The sequence below is a fragment of the Rattus norvegicus genome, chromosome 13, assembly GCF_021556685.1.
Source record: "Rattus norvegicus strain SHRSP/BbbUtx chromosome 13, alternate assembly SHRSP_T2T, whole genome shotgun sequence".
NCBI classification, from domain to species: Eukaryota; Metazoa; Chordata; class Mammalia; order Rodentia; family Muridae; genus Rattus; species Rattus norvegicus.
The window spans coordinates 97,360,001-97,375,981 of record NC_141546.1 but is presented as its reverse complement, the minus strand read 5'-3'; the positions used below and the strand labels follow the sequence as shown (position 1 = coordinate 97,375,981).

At 45.8% G+C, this 15,981-nt stretch overlaps 1 protein-coding gene across 11 annotated transcripts in view; it reads left to right on the top strand.

Moving 5' to 3' along the window:
* Disp1 (dispatched RND transporter family member 1) overlaps positions 1-15,981 on the top strand; it is a 150,319-nt gene that overhangs the window by 83,997 nt on the left and 50,341 nt on the right. For 9 of the 11 annotated variants that reach the window (XM_087580398.1, XM_087580399.1, XM_087580394.1 and 6 more), the window contains one exon: positions 10,458-10,976. The exons of 1 other annotated variant lie outside the window; for it this stretch is intronic. In XM_087580398.1, coding sequence (XP_087436524.1) covers positions 10,474-10,976 — 503 coding nt within the window. In that variant the 5' untranslated portion in view covers positions 10,458-10,473. Of the gene's footprint in view, positions 1-10,457; positions 10,977-14,780; positions 14,872-15,981 lie in introns of those variants that run through there. One more of the 11 variants, XM_087580402.1, reaches the window with a different exon arrangement.

The following is a 15,981-nucleotide window of genomic DNA, read 5'->3' as shown; positions in this document are numbered from 1 at the left end:
TGAAATGAAAAAAATTTTAAAATTTTTCACATACTTTAGTAAGACAATAAGTGAAAGACAGTTTTTCTTCTTGGCTTACCTCAAGGATGGGTATTTCCTCTGAGCTGATAAAAGTTTGAGGGTTTGCAGTATGTGAAGTGTTAAGCATCATGTGGTGTCTCTAGAGGGCTCAGTAACATGATCCTGTGTGACCAAGAAAAGCTGGGCAGGGGAGAGAGGCTGCCTTGCTGCAAGTTGAGTTTTCTTGAGAAAGAGTGTGTTCAGATGACCTAAAGACAAGGACTGTTAAATCCCATGGCTCCTACTAATGCCAGAATACACTGTAGTTCTTACTTGGAGGGGCATGAAGCCGGGAAGCAGCCTGGCATCTGGAGGCTGTGACACTAGAACCCTAGGGTGCTCAGAGTGTGACCAGAATCTCCCCCTTTCTCGGCGTAGACTTCGGGGACACCGCCTTCTGTGGGAGGAGCTGAAGACATCACTTTAGAAACTGACCAGTGTTGGGGATGTACTTTTGTCGAGGGTTAGATAAACGCATTAGTCCAAGTCCCTGTTTCCTAACCTGCCTTCCGAAGAGCCACAAGTCATGGAGACTGTGACGATGGGTTGTTTCAGGAATTCTGAAGTTGTCTCTCATTCACACTGAGGTCTAAACAAGGCTGCTCCGTACCATGTCCTTACTCCCACCCTTCCAATGCAAGCACCATCACCCAGAAAGCACGTAGATGGTGCGGGTGTTCTGCATTCTAACTTATGTGTCGCTCCGCCCTTAGATGTGCAGCACTGTCACATTTCCCGAAGTAATTTCTCAATGTTGAGTATTTTGAGTGACAGTTGTTGGATCCTCTTAAAAACTGGTGAACATCGATTATGTAAACTATGAATTGCTGCTTTGGCTGCATATTAGAATCACTTGAGAGCTTTAAAAAAAAAAACAAAAACTGACGGCTATACCATTATAGAATGAATGAAATTAGAACTGCTGGCCAGGAGTCTGTTTCTGTAATTAAAACAGATACATTACCAAAAGTGACCTGATGTGTGGCCGCGGTGGAGACTGTGGCAGCAAACTCACAGCCTTGCAAATACTTCGTGCACTCATTACATTCCCCTAAGACTTGTGATTTAAATGCGGACCTCCCCTGGGGTGGGAGTTAGGTAACTGCTTGGTCCTTCTTTTTCATCGCCATTGTTGGACATATCTGAGTTAGGAAGCATCTTTTGCTTTAGTTTACATAATTTTGGTTATATGGATTAACACAGTACTCTAGATGTACAGTTAACAAATAATTTAACCTCATCTGAACTACAGACTCAAAGATACGAGTCTCATCTCTCTCACACCATGAGTTTGAGAGGGTGCTGCGTGACGTGATCATTTCTGTGCCTGCCCAAGAACTGCTTTCATAATTGCGATATGGAGTGGAGCTCGTGAAGTATGTAGTAAGGTGTTCATGCTAAGAACGGTGCTGGCCGAGTCAGCATCCTTTGCCTCGGATGGGAAACCAGAAACCCCATTTTTACACTCCCGTGTATACCTGATGGCAAAGGACATAAACAGTGAAAGGATAATTTCTCTAAGCCTGAAATTGCCATTTCAGCTGTCTCCTGCACATGCCTTGAGATACACCCGTGCCTTGAGAACCAGTGCATCTTAGAAACGAAATTCAGCCTTTCTTCGGCTCGCTCTGTTGCATTTACTGTCTCTGAGATTCTTCAGCTTTTCCCAAGCTATTGTAAATGTGGGTAAAGTCTGGCCCTTCTTCTCCTGGTTCTTTAAGCTTTTATACATACTGTCAATACTTTTGTATAAAGATATGTAGCACTGATGGCTTATATTCTGTGCTGTCTTTAACAATGCACATTAAATATATAATCATAGTCAAAGAGGTTGTATAATGGTGAAACGCCTTGTACATTTCACTCTCAAAGGTGAATTCTCATTGAAAAAGGATATAATCCTTTCAGAGCTCCCGCATCTAAACCAGTTTGCCTTTTCATGGTGGGAAACACGCAGCTGCCAAAGAGGCCCTGAGGGGATGTCTCTGAGGGGATGTCTCTGAGGGGATGTCTCTGAGGGGATGTCTCTGAGGGGATGTCTCTGAGGGGATGTCTCTGAGGGGTGTCTCTGAGGGGATATCTCTGAGGGGATGTCTCTGGGACAAGTAGGCGGTGCGGGAAGACACCAAGAGCATGGGATGCAGGGAAACCAGCTTCAGATTTGCTGCAGCTTATGTTTATGGGGTAACAGCAACAGCACTCACTTTTATATGGTTCTTGGCAACAAATGGTGGTTAGCGCTTAGGTGGAGATGTGTGTGAACATTCTTATTGAAGGAGAGTTTAATGATAGAAAGTTTATGAACCAAAAAAAAAAAAGTTAATTTGTCTTAGAGGGTAAGAAGATCCCTGTGTCTACACTGGAATTACATTGTTTCAAAATTATCCAAAAAGTCGGCAAGATGGGTCAGTTGGCTTGGTTTCCATTCTAGCTAGTAATGCAGTGGAAGCTGGGTAACACCCTCTAATTCAGTAGATACCTCTCTGATACTCCTGAAAGCTGAATTGTAACTTTTTCAGCTATCTTGGGAAATACCGAGTTTAGAGGCTTTTTTATGTGGGTTTTCAGACAGAACGTTATGTCAGTTGTCTCTGGTGAGCCTGTAAATAGCAGTGGAGCCTGACATTTCCCCGGAGCCCTCTTGAGGGTGTGGAGAGCCTTGCCCTTAGAGTCTCTGGATTTACTCCCAGGCGTGTGATTTGGATGTAGCTTTAATACCATTGAACCTTAGTTTTCTCTCTAACGGGTTCAACTGTCCTCCTAGAGGTATTTTGAGAAAGTGATTCACACAGAATGATGACTTTTGAAAAGTTCACTAGTGCTTCATGAGAAAGCTCCTGGAGACAAAGCCAGGCTAGCTGCCTTCTAGAGCCTTCCTTCCTGAACAGGCGCTGTCTCTCAGAGTTCAGAGGAACCGCCTGTGTCCTCTCCACCACAGCACTGAGGACTGAGAGCAGCATGGAACTGGTGCCCAGAACCAAGGCCATCATTTCAGGGCAAGATCAGCCAGTGTCAGAGGAGTGGCTTCCAACCAAAACAAGAGTGATAGCGAACAGATACAAACACTTCCCAGTTTGCCTTATGTCCTTTGTGAAAAAACTTGAAGGCCATCCTCTACTTGGAGAAAAAGAGGCAAAGTAATTTATTGCTTATGTATGAGTTATTCAAAACCTGTCAAACTTTATCAAAATTGGACATAGCACAGTTTGGGAGAATTGATATAAGCCAGAATTAAACTTGATTATTAATTAGAACTTCTGTTAAAATGTCTTACTTTCTCTGCCCTATTTAGAGAGATGGTTCTTTATTTCTCTTTCTGCCCTTCTGTTCACCTTCCTTGCGGCAGGCGTCCCCTTGCCCTTACGTAGGCCTGGCACCTTTGCTGCCTCCCAGCCTCTCCATGGAGAATTCGTGCCAGGGACCAGCCCAGCACAGACAGGCTGCTGAGGCTGCCGCCCCTCCGGGTAGATGGTTCAGAACCTGTCTTTTAAGCACATCCCCAGCAGACCTAAGTTTGGAGGCCAACACTGGACTCTTTAATCCAGTGACTGTGCTCTAGGGAACACGGCTCTTCCGAAAATGTAATTGGTTACAGAATGGGCTGCAGTCACAACCATTGACCTGAGTGCGGTGAGGTCACAACCATTGGACCTGAGTATGGTGAGCCTGGGGAGGCAGCTGACTTAACATCAGCATCTGATGTCAGAAGGTGGGTCTGCAGAAGGCTGCCCGCCTTGGCTCCAGTCCTCCCTGCTCCAGCACTCACCATTGGTATCTGACTCAGTCAGCCTCCTGAGTATCTGTAGCAGGCTTTGTTGTGCAATGCAGACGAGGTCATGCCTTCCACATGTGTTCTCCTGGAGGCGATGCTGCCTGTGGAAGTGCTTTGGAAATACCACAGAAGCACTCTGTTGTGCTGCGGATGGCAAGGAAGGCGTTGTTCCTTCAGGCGGTGAGTCCTGTGTGTGTTGAGGATAGTGATGGCCTCACTAAGTGGTAATTGGGTCGCGTCTTTGCATCCTCTTTGACAGAGCGCTCAGATTACTGTGGCAGTTTTCTGGCCAGATTGGAAGTTGTGATTCTCAGTTTCAGGCTGCATGGTTCTTCATGTACTTCAGATGCCTTTGTGCTTCTGAGGCCGCGTGTATAATCCCATTGCAGCCTTTAAATGAAGTGTGTTACTAGCATAGTTGGGTGTATATTGTATTAGTGAATAAAATTTCATATTCAGACAGATCGTATCACAATTATATAATATGTTCAATTATGTGCTTTTGAAGTGTGAGTCTTTGTATTTTATAGGATGGAATTTTAAGCACACAAATTGTGATGTCCCCAAGCAACTGTATACACACACACACACACACACACACACACACACACACACACACACACTTTATTTTAACCACACAGACTGTTTTGTCATTTCTGAAACATCACACATGCAAGCTCTCTACCACTGAGCGACATTCCTGCCCTTAACTATACTGATTCTTTTTTTTTTCTTCATCTTTATTAACTTGGGTATTTCTTATTTACATGTCAAATGTTATTCCCTTTCCTGGTTTCCAGGCCAACATCCCCCTAACCCCTCTCCGTCCCCTTCTATTTCTTTGTTCCCTTCCCTATCCTCCCCCCATTACCACCCTACCCCCAACAATCACATTCACTGGGGGTCCAGCCTTGGCAGGACAAAGGGCTTCCTCTTCCACTGGTGCTCTTACTAGGTTATCCATTGCTACCTATGAGGTTGGAGCCCAGGGTCAGTTCATGTATAGTCTTGGGTAGTGGCTTAGTCCCTGGAAGCTCTCTCAAGCCCCTTCAGCTCTTTCAGTCCTTTCTCTGATTGCTTCAGCGGGGGTCCCCTTCTCAGTTCAGTGGTTTGTTGCTGGCATTCGCCTATGTATTTGCCATATTCCAGCTGTGTCTTTCAGGAGAGATATACATCCAGTTCCTGTCAGCCTGCACCTCTTTGCTTCATCCATCTTATCTAGTTTGGTGGCTGTATATGTATGTACCACATGTAGGGCAGGCTCTGAATGGGCGTTCCTTCAGTCTCTGTTCTAAACTTGGCCTCCCTATTCCCTCCCAAGGGTATTCTTGTTCCCCTTTTAAAGAAGGAGTGAAGCATCCACATTTTCATCATCCTTCTTGAGTTTCATGTGTTCTGTGGGTAATTCGAGCATTTGTGCTAATATCCACTTATCGATGAGTGCATAGCATGTGTGTTTTTCTGTGATTGGGTTACCTCACTCAGGATGATATTTTCCAGTTCCATCCATTTGCCTATGAATTTCATAAAGTCATTGTTTTTGATAGCTGAGTAGTATTCCATTGTGTAAATGTACCACATTTTCTGTATCTATTCCTCTATTGAAGGGCATCTGAGCTCTTTCCAGCTTCTGGCTACTATGAACATAGTGGAGCATGTGTCTTTGTTATATGTTGGAGCATCTTTTGGGTATATGCCCAAGAGAGGTATAGCTGGGTCCTCAGGTAGTTCAATGTCCAATTTTCTGAGGAACCTCCAGACTGATTTCCAGAATGGTTGTACCAGTCTGCAATCCCATCATCAATGGAGGAGTGTTCCTCTTTCTCCACATCCTCACCAGCATCTGCTGTCACCAGAGTTTTTGATCTTAGCCATTCTGACTGGTGTGAGGTGGAATCTCAGGGTTGTTTTGATTTGCATTTCCCTGATGACTAAGGATGTTGAACATGTTGATGCTTCTCAGCCATTCGGCATTCCTCAGCTGAACCACGCTGATTCTTAACAGAATAGCTGTCTGCAGATAACTGTTTGCATGTGATAGTGTCCACAGCCTTCTCCCATCCACTGCACCCAGATCTAAACCACCGGTTTGGGGGTTTGGTTTGTGTTCTGTGCCTTTGTATGTCTGTTTGAGACAGGATCTGGCTGTGTCAGAATGAATCCAATGCACCATTCCCCTGCCTCAGCCCCAAGTTCTAGGATTCTAGATATGTAACCATCTTGCCAGGGTGACCCTTCTTTCCTGTTGTATGTAATAACTAACAAGATGTGGCAGAATTTGAGCGTCTGTTGTTGATTGTAAATTAGGTTGTTTTCAGTTTTCACCTTTAGAGTGTTGTAGCCAAGCCCCTGATGATATGCATGTCATCCATATATATCTGCACATACATTAGTCATATGTATCTGAAATGTCACCCTAATAAAATTGTAGGCCAGACGATAAACATATTTCACATTTTGATAAGTAGTGCCTTAGAAAAGCATATCACTTTTCATTTCAAACAAACTTAAGAGGAAAGCAAGACTTTGAGACAGGGAGACCGGGGTACTTTGAGCGAGCTTCTCAGTTTGTGGCTGGTAGAATTAGCTTTAAAGCTCACCCTTACCCTTGCTATGTATTTTCAGTCATAGATCTCTCAGTTGCCATCTTAGAACACAGTCTGCGCTTTAACACTAGGGAGTGGAACATTCCGTATCTTTTCTTATTTAAATCACCCCAACATGACAAGTGCTCCTGGGCAAGTCGGGGTGGGCGTGAGCAGTGGCTTTGATGAATTGATATTGGCAGATCAGATTCCTGCAGCCTGAGAAGGGGTGCTGGGGTGGGGTGGGGGAGCGAGAGGGAGGGAGGCTGGGTGGGGAGAGAGCCTTCTGGGGATACACTCTGAAGAGAGCTTCACTGTAAGTTTTTCTTTATGTTTGACTCAAAGCCGGCCTTGAGTGCCACAGTAAACACGGTTGTCCTTGCATCATTTATCGTCACACGGTGGCTCTTAGCACGTGTGAGTCACAGGGAAAACAGTTAACGTGTTCTGGAGTCTCCTTGTGTAGGACTGCTTGCTGTATTTTTCCTTCCTCTGCCCTTTATGCTTTGCTCTCAGTTGCCCTGCATCCTAGGATTAGACCATCTCTAAATCCCTGCTTGCCTCTGGTCTCCCTCAGTGTGGGCTTTGGTGTCAGCCCCTGACTTCACATTGAGGCCTTGCTGTTTTAGTCTTCTGAAGCCCTATACCAATACAGCTACTGAGCCTAGGTAAGCCATTGGCCTTTCTTCACACAGTTGTTTTGGTTTTGCTTTGTCTGTCTGTGTTTAATTTATTTATGATCCAATTGGTTGTTTCCATTTTACGACTATGATTAAAGAGGCCAAATCCGAGAAGGCACCTGCCATTTCTCTAACTGCAATCAGTAGTCTGAGTTCATATTACTCTGTACTACCCACCAGTGCCTGCTTCATTGCAAGTAATCTCCAGGTTATTAAACAAGTTGCATTTCTTTTTTTTTTTTTTGGCATCAGCTAAACATTTTTTTTTTTTATTAACTTGAGTATTTCTTATATACATTTCGAGTGTTATTCCCTTTCCCGGTTTCCGGGCAAACATCCCCCTCCCCCCTCCCCTTCCTTATGGGTGTTCCCCTCCCAACCCTCCCCCCATTGCCGCCCTCCCCCCCACAGTCTAGTTCACTGGGGGTTCAGTCTTAGCAGGACCCAGGGCTTCCCCTTCCACTGGTGCTCTTACTAGGATATTCATTGCTACCTATGAGGTCAGAGTCCAGGGTCAGTCCATGTATAGTCTTTAGGTAGTGGCTTAGTCCCTGGAAGCTCTGGTTGCTTGGCATTGTTGTTCATATGGGGTCTCGAGCCCCTTCAAGCTCTTCCAGTTCTTTCTCTGATTCCTTCAACGGGGGTCCTATTCTCAGTTCAGTGGCTTGCTGCTGGCTGCATTTCTTTTTTTTTTTTTTCTTTTTTTTTTTTTCTATTCTTTTTTTCGGAGCTGGGCACCGAACCCAGGGCCTTGCACTTGCTAGGCAAGCGCTCTACCACTGAGCCAAATCCCCAACCCCACAAGTTGCATTTCTAAACAGCATTTGTAAAGCTGCGTTTTATCACGGCGAGGGGAAGAAGTTATTTGGTAGAATAAAGTGTGTGTGCCAGCATACACTGACACTGTCAGCTCTCCAGCGACAGACGGTGCCTTAGAACTAGAGTAAAGGACTATGATTGCTGTGCTTCTGGCTATAGAGAAAGATAAACATTTCCCCTGAAGACGAGGAGAGTTAATTAGAAAAAAACTGGATGAAAATCAGAGAATCTAAAGACAATTTTAGGGTACTCTAGAGGGCATTATAAGTTGATGTCAAGCTGTCTTGGGCCCGTTTTACTTTTGAACTGTTTACTTTAGAACTTACTTTAGGTGCTTGTTTCCCATCCAGTAGCTATGCTGGTAGATAATAGGATTAACTAGTCAGTAGGATTGATTGCATTCAATGTGGAAAAAAAAAAAAAAAGAGCATTTCAGGTGCCATCTCAGCCTGGTGTGATTGAAAACCAGTGAGCAAACCAGTCCTGTCCTGCTGCACCTGTCAGCCAGCTCAGAGGTGCCTTTGTTAGGGTGGCTCTGCAGAGGCTGGAGGGCAGCTGGGAAAGTGAAGGCTTTTTCTGAGCGTTCCCTCAAGACCTTACCTGGTGACTGCTCCCCACACTACAGTTCCACATGCTGAATTCCAGCCAATGTTCTAAAAGGCTAAGTTTCTTTAATGTTCTTTATGCTCTGTTCATTTGGAAACATTCCCAATCACCCCATCTTTCTGTTAACAGTAAGTATGAGGCTGTGTTCTTCCCCAGTGGGAAAGTCAGTGGCCATCAGGGAGATGGCGGGAGTCTGGTGGTGCCCAGCCACTTAGCTCTGGCCAGTCACCTTAGCCTGATCTGCTTTGCTCTCTTTGAGTGAGGTACCCTGAGTTCACGTTGTTTTGTGTTGGGGATACTATATCAGTGCTTAGACCAGCTGTTTTTATCCAAGAGTGATTATATGATGGAGAGAGCCACTTCCCGTACCATAAATAAAACTCTCAGTGGCCTGTAGAAAAAGAGGATGGGGCCGGCAGACGTGTGTTTATGTGTATATGGTTTAAAATATTTTATTTTTCTCCCAAAACAATTTGTAAAGGCAGTTTTGATTTGTAATTAATTTCTTTGTGGTGTTTATTTAGCTGAGTTTATGCATGGATGCAGAGAGTTTTTTTTTTCTTTTCTTTTCTTTTTTTCGTAGCTGGGGACCGAACCCAGGGCCTTGTGCTTGCTAGGCAAGCGCTCTACCACTGAGCTAAATCCCCAACCCCACAGAGAGAGTTTTTATCTGAAAGATAAGTATTAAACTAATGATGCTAAATTTGCATCAGAGCATGCCGAGTAGCCTGTGGGTACCAATATCTAGATGGGAGCTTTTGTGTTCCAGTGGTGGGGTCTGCTCAGAGCTGCCTATGCTGAGCTGATGCAGTGGGTGAAAACGGGACAGCACCCTTGTACCTGGGAGACCCAGGTTACATAGTGCACACCAATGGAAAAGGGGTTACATCTCTTGATGCTTGTATATATCCAGAGGGGCAGGAGAAAGATTTCTCTAGAAGCCACATCAAAAGGTTAGGGATGTAAAGGAGTCCATGTGCATGGTGAATAGTCAGTGGCATTCCATGACTGTTCTTTTTTTTTGGTTCTATTTTTCGGAGCTGGGGACCGAACCCAGGGCCTTGCGCTTCCTAGGCAAGCGCTCTACCACTGAGCTAAATCCCCAACCCCCCATGACTGTTCTTATAGTAAATCCCTAGATTTTGTTTCTGAGTACATTGCTAAAATGGGCTGGGTGGTTAATATTGCTTGGCAGTGAGGTGTCAGGTTGTCTGGTTTTGTGTCGCATGCTGACTGAACAAAGGTGTTCGTAGTTCTGTGAGCATGTGTGGGTTTTCCTGTATAGTGAAGGCCTGGGCGAAGGAGGGGAAAAAATCTAAGAAAATTTAATGTGAAACAAACCTCATCCACAATTCATTTTTCTTATGCAAATGTTACTATGTACAACATAGAAAGTGAATTCATGGGCACCTTTTACAGTGTGCCTAAAGGGAAAAAAACTTTCATGTCTGATAATCTGTGTCTTAAGATTTTTTAGCTAACTAATTTTAATTTCAATAGGCTTTTTCATACTCTGGGATTTTAGTGACTTAGATAAAAAAATTCTTAAATTGTTGGCATTATTCTAAGACATAAACCAGCCTCAGAAGTACTTAGTTATCTTAGCACACACAGCTCTTTGCCTTCGACGTCACCCCTCATTTTGCCAGCACTCCTGAATCAGAAGCCCTAAGCACTGCTGTGGGAAAGCTGAGGTGCCATTGCTGTTCTCCTTTCTCTTTCCGGAGGAAGAGACTGCAGGCCCTGAGGAGAGGAGGGTAGAGACAGGACAGAGGAAACGTGAAGGAGTGGGGTGGGCTCGGTGTAGACAGCGGCTCGTAACTCCTGCAGGAGCACTCATTCCCAGGAGCTGTGTTTACGGGTCTGACATGTCCTCCTTATTTATGCTTCCTGCCCGTTTGGAACTGGATAGCTTTATATCTCTGTCATTTCTAGGACCAAGAACTCGGGCATGGCTGTGATCAGCGGAAGTGATTCTGTGCTTCTGAGCAATGGCAGCATCTCCACCAGCACTACCAACCCTAGTCCCCTCACCCCCAGTGATGGAGACCTCACAGCTCAGCAGCTCGCACCCAGAGAAACCCCGAGGACAAAAGCAAGTCCAAATGGATGCCTGCAACTTAATGGCACAGTTAAGTCATCCTTTCTGCCTTTAGACAACCAAAGAACGCCTCAGACAGCTCTGTGCTGCCACCCTTGTCCATACCATCACCCTGTGACCAGCCATACCAGTCACCAAGAGTGCCATCCTGAGGCTGGCCTTGCAGCATCCTCCGCTTTGACCTCGGGTTGCATACAGCCACATTCCGAATACTCTGCCTCTCTGTGTCCAAACCATTCACCTGTGTATCAGGCTGCGCACTGCCGTCAGCCCTCGCCATCTCTCTGCCTTCATCACCCGTGGCCTGACCATTTCCAGCACCAGCCTGTACGGCAGCACCTGGCCATCATCGGGTGAGTACACTGGGGTGTCTTGTTGGCCTTCACCTAAAACGGATCTCATGAATGGGACAACTTCTACTCATTTCTCCAGAAGAAACGGAGAAATGGTTAGGGAAAAAACTCATATAGACATTTATTTTGTGAACTGTATGAAGCCCACTACAGTATAATTGAAATAATATGTTTGTGTTATCCATTGACTTTCTGTATGTGTGTCTGTGTGTGTGGTGTACATACATGTATGTGACTTGTGTGTGTAGCCCAAGGCTGGTGTCAACTGTCTTTCTCAGTTTCTGTCTACCTTATGTATTGAGGCAGGCTAGGAGTCCCAGATGGATTTACGTTTAACAAAAAGTTTTATAGCTAGCAACTTTTGTTTCTATGCATACGAGTTGTGCTTGTGGTGAAGTTACCCACACAGGAGTCTCTGTTTTGTGTTGTTAGCAGTGGCCGGCCTGTATGAAAAGAAGCTAAAATTGCTTGCATCCTTGTGATTATATGTGTCCGTGCTCAGTTTCTGTTCGTGGGGTCTGAGTGACTGTATAGTATACTACATCAGAGGAAGTAGCGTGCTTCCTTAGCAACGGACCTATAATGCATTTGGGACTCTGACCATTTCACACCCAGTAGCCTGAGAAGTGGCGTAAGAATTGCCGTCACTGTCAGTCCTTCCTTCTGCAGCCTCGACCCCCTTCTTTGATACATGCTTCTCAGTAGTACTTGATAATCACTGCAGGAGAACTAAGTACTTTGTGACACAGCACTAGGGTGTGATTTTAGGTGGTAACCTTTGATAAGCCAGAAAGACAGCACATTCCCTTTTCGGTCATGGTGTTCTTCCCACGTGCGCACAGGGCATAAGGTGCACTTTGATCAGATTCTCAGAGGCACATACTAGTGTCCACAAGAGTGGTGTGCAATGTCTATCACTGCAGACAATGCCCCTGTGCCTCCATCAGCCCTTGCCTCTCACTGCCGTACAAACCATGGCTGTTCTGTTACTGTCCTCTGGACCTACGTGTGCACACGATCATGCTGCGTTCATTCCTTCATGTCTGACAAATTTTGCTCAGCTTATCATCTCAAAGATGTATGTAATTGTTTACACTATTGTTCTTACTGCAGACTAGTGATCCACTGTGCACATGCTGCAGGCTCCTGTCCATTAGGAGCTAGGTCCAGTCTGGGAGTCCACCTTTGTCAGGTTCTGCAGATTGTCAAGACTGGCTAGTCTTGGCTCAGGGTGGAAAGGGCAGAGCTGTGTGAAAGGGTGAAGAGCTAGTGTGGGGAGGAGAGTGCTCTGCAGTGTTTCTGTGGACTCTGAGTATACTTCTATGTCAGATGTGAGAGCCTCAGTGTTCTAGAAGTGTATGGAACCCCCCAAGGCTAGGGCTTACATGATTTGTCTTAACCCCTCTGGGCTGCATAATCGGGTTTGGACCCTTCCCATGCTGAATTAAGCTCTGTAACTAGTAGATCTAAAGCGTCACTCATAAGTACTTACATGAGTGAGTCATCAATTATATACATGGCTGTAGAGTGTGAGGTGAGCCAGCCAGTTACACACACTGAAGCTGTTGAAGCTGAACTCCATATAATAAGTCTGAAAGCTTTAAAACTCTGGGCAAATAACCAGTGCTTTCAGTGTGCCAGGTTGTGCCAAGAGTTTCTGGATTTTACTTAGCATTTGTTCATGACCTAATTCAAAAGGAATGGAAGTCCTGTGTGCACTGCGAGTGTGATGTCCTGTGTGTACTGTGAGTGTGATGTCCTGTATGCACTGTGAGTGTGATGTCCTGTGTGCACTGTGAGTGGGAAGTCCTGTGTGCACTGTGAGTGTGATGTCCTGTATGCACTGTGAGTGTGATGTCCTGTGTGCACTGTGAGTGGGAAGTCCTGTGTGCACTGTGAGTGTGATGTCCTGTGTGCACTGCGAGTGTGATGTCCTGTGTGCACTGAGTGTGATGTCCTGTGTGCACTGTGAGTGTGATGTCCTGTGTGCACTGAGTGTGAAGTCCTGTGTGCACTGTGAGTGTGATGTCCTGTGTGCACTGTGAGTGTGATGTCCTGTGTGCACTGTGAGTGGGAAGTCCTGTGTGCACTGTGAGTGTGATGTCCTGTGTGCACTGTGAGTGGGAAGTCCTGTGTGCACTGTGAGTGTGATGTCCTGTGTGCACTGTGAGTGGGAAGTCCTGTGTGCACTGTGAGTGTGATGTCCTGTGTGCACTGTGAGTGTGATGTCCTGTGTGCACTGTGAGTGTGATGTCCTGTGTGCACTGTGAGTGGGAAGTCCTGTGTGCACTGAGTGGGAAGTCATTGAAACTCAAGCTGATAGTGAGTGTCTGAACCCGCCTCTGCCTGTGGTTGGCACCGAGGATCTTACAACCCTGGGGACTTACTGCAGATAGTGTAGGGCCCTGGGTGCCTGGGTTCCTAGAGTCCCTGTGGATTTGCCTTTAGAACTTAATTGCAGAGTAATGCAGACCTAGCTGGTTTCCTGGGCTGAAGATGCCGTCCATATTTTATACCTTATTCTACTTCGAGAACAGTCCCACAGATCGTCTGCATCTGGTTACACACATAATCAGTAATGTGTGTGAGGTACTCGTGTGTGCCACACCAAAGGTGTCCTTCTGAACAGAGTAAGATCGCTTTTCTGCCTTCACCAAGTCTTGAACTACTTGAAAGGTAAATCAGATAAACAGCTCCAGTATTGTGGTAAATCCCACCACAAAGGGGCACATGGTACTGAGGATGCCTCACACTGGTAGAGAGAGAGAAGAGGTCATAGCCTTGCAGATAGCAGGAACAGACATGTATAGAGCTGCAGCATGGTATGAGCCCAGCCCAGCACAACTGAGCATCACTGGACTGTAGAGAGGAGTTGTAAGAGGAGAGGTGAACTGGGTCCAAGTCCTGAAGGGAACTGCAAACCAAGGCTTTCTGGGCTTTATTCTGAAGAGTTGGTGTGTGTGTGTGTGTGTGTGTGTGTGTGTGTGTGTGTGTGTGTGTGTTCTCTGTCTTTCTGTTTCTGTGTGTGTGCATGTGTGTGTAAGATAAGAATTGCACAAAATACCATTTTAGCCATTTTGAGTGAATGTTCAGTTAAGTAGCATTAAATACATTCATGTTACTGAACAAGCACTGTGGCTACCCAAGTCCAGAAGATCCTCATCTTCCCATCCTGAACTCTGTACCCATTAAGCACCAGCCTCACTATCCCCTTCTCTCCTGCCCCTGACAGTCACCATTGGACCTTCTCCCTCCAGGGAGTGTTGTACGTACTCATATATGAGAGATCACACAGCATTGGTCTACTTGTGACTGGTTCCTTTCACTTACTCAACAGAGTCACTTTGTTTATGCATTCTTCTGTTCATGGACACTTCCTTTTGACCAGTGTGGAGTGTGGGCGTACTGGAACCCCTGCTGTCAGTTGTGTGGGGTCTCTAACCACACCCGAGGTGGGATTGCAGGGCCCCATGCTGATCTTTCCCAGTGCTTACACCATTGGCATTCCCACCAGCAGTGCAGAGTTCAGGGCTTTATGTCCTTGCCAGCCATGTTATTTTACCTGTTTTGTTTTGAGAGGAGCCATCTACTGGGTGCAGTATCGCAGGTAAGAATCATAGTGTGCTTTACAGAGAACAGATTGAATTGGGCCTGGACTACGGGGATAAGAAGACAGCATTAGACAGGATTGGTGGTGACTTGAAGTAGGATTTAGAAAGAAGTCAGTTCTAGAGGGAGTAGATTATTGTCTCCAGTGATTGATTACATTGGAGTGTAATGGATTTCTATTTTCTGAGGGGATAGGTAAATGGTGATACGAGTCACAGAGATGCAGAAGAGAGGAAGGGCTCTGAGTAAGCGGCAGAGCCTGCAGTGTCCAGTGGCCTGGGATTTGGTGAGACATGGTTTTTGTTTTTTTGGGTTTTTTGGGGGGGGGGGGTTTTTTTTTTTTGGAGCTGGGAACCGAACCCAGGGCCTTGTGCTTGCTAGACAAGCGCTCTACCACTGAGCTAAATCCCCAACAAGACATGGTTTTAATGCAGGTATAGGACTGGGACAGTAACAGTGAAAGACTGACATCAGGGACTAGAGAGAGGGCTCAGCAATTCAGAGTGCTCCTTGCTCTTCCAGAAGGCCCGAGATCAGATTTCAGCACCCACGTCAGAGAGCTCATGGCTGCCTATAACTATATCTCCAGGGGATCCAGACGCTCTTCTGACTGCATGAGTATCTGTATGCACACACAAACATATGTACACACACATAAAAATAAAACGAAAGAGAAAAAGTGATTGTCCCTTGAGTTCCCCTGAAAGTATGACGATGCTTGGTAACACACAGCAGTGACACTGAGGACATAGTGCTGTTAGGGGCTATCTCAAAAGACCTCAGGCTAGCAGGTGTTTATAATAGCATTCTACTGTGGCATGACAAGGCACTGAGCCAGGCACTACCTCCTCTTCTCAGCCAGTGAGCTGTCCACAAAGCCCCTGTGAGCAGTAGACCTGCTTCATAAGGTTCTGAAATAAGACTGCCTTTATCAGTTCTCCTACCCTGCCCTTTCAGGGTTGTCTTAGAGGCTGATCTCCTGCAGGGGCTCTTTGCACTTCTAAGCCTTTGCTGTATCTTACGTTGCCACTTAGCAATCCATGAAGTGTTACTCAGTATCTGAGGTGTGTTCATGACTTGACGCTTTCCTAAAGGGTATCTTGAAGGTTGATAGTGAAGTACAGAGATGGCGGTGCCTGAGGGCTCCTGATTGTTAGCAAGGCTTGCATCTGTGCTACAGGTCAACCCTCAGGCTGCATACTTTGTCTTATTTGTAACTTTTTTATTCATAAAGTACTTAAGCCATGCGAATATTTTCAGAGGTTGGTCAAACAGACGATGTAACTTTAGCCCTGCCCACTTGCTACCTACGTGAAGCTGTCTGTCTTCCTGCGTCTTCCCCTTCCACAGCCCAGGTCTTCATTCACTCCCTGGCTGATCTTCCTAAGAGCATTGT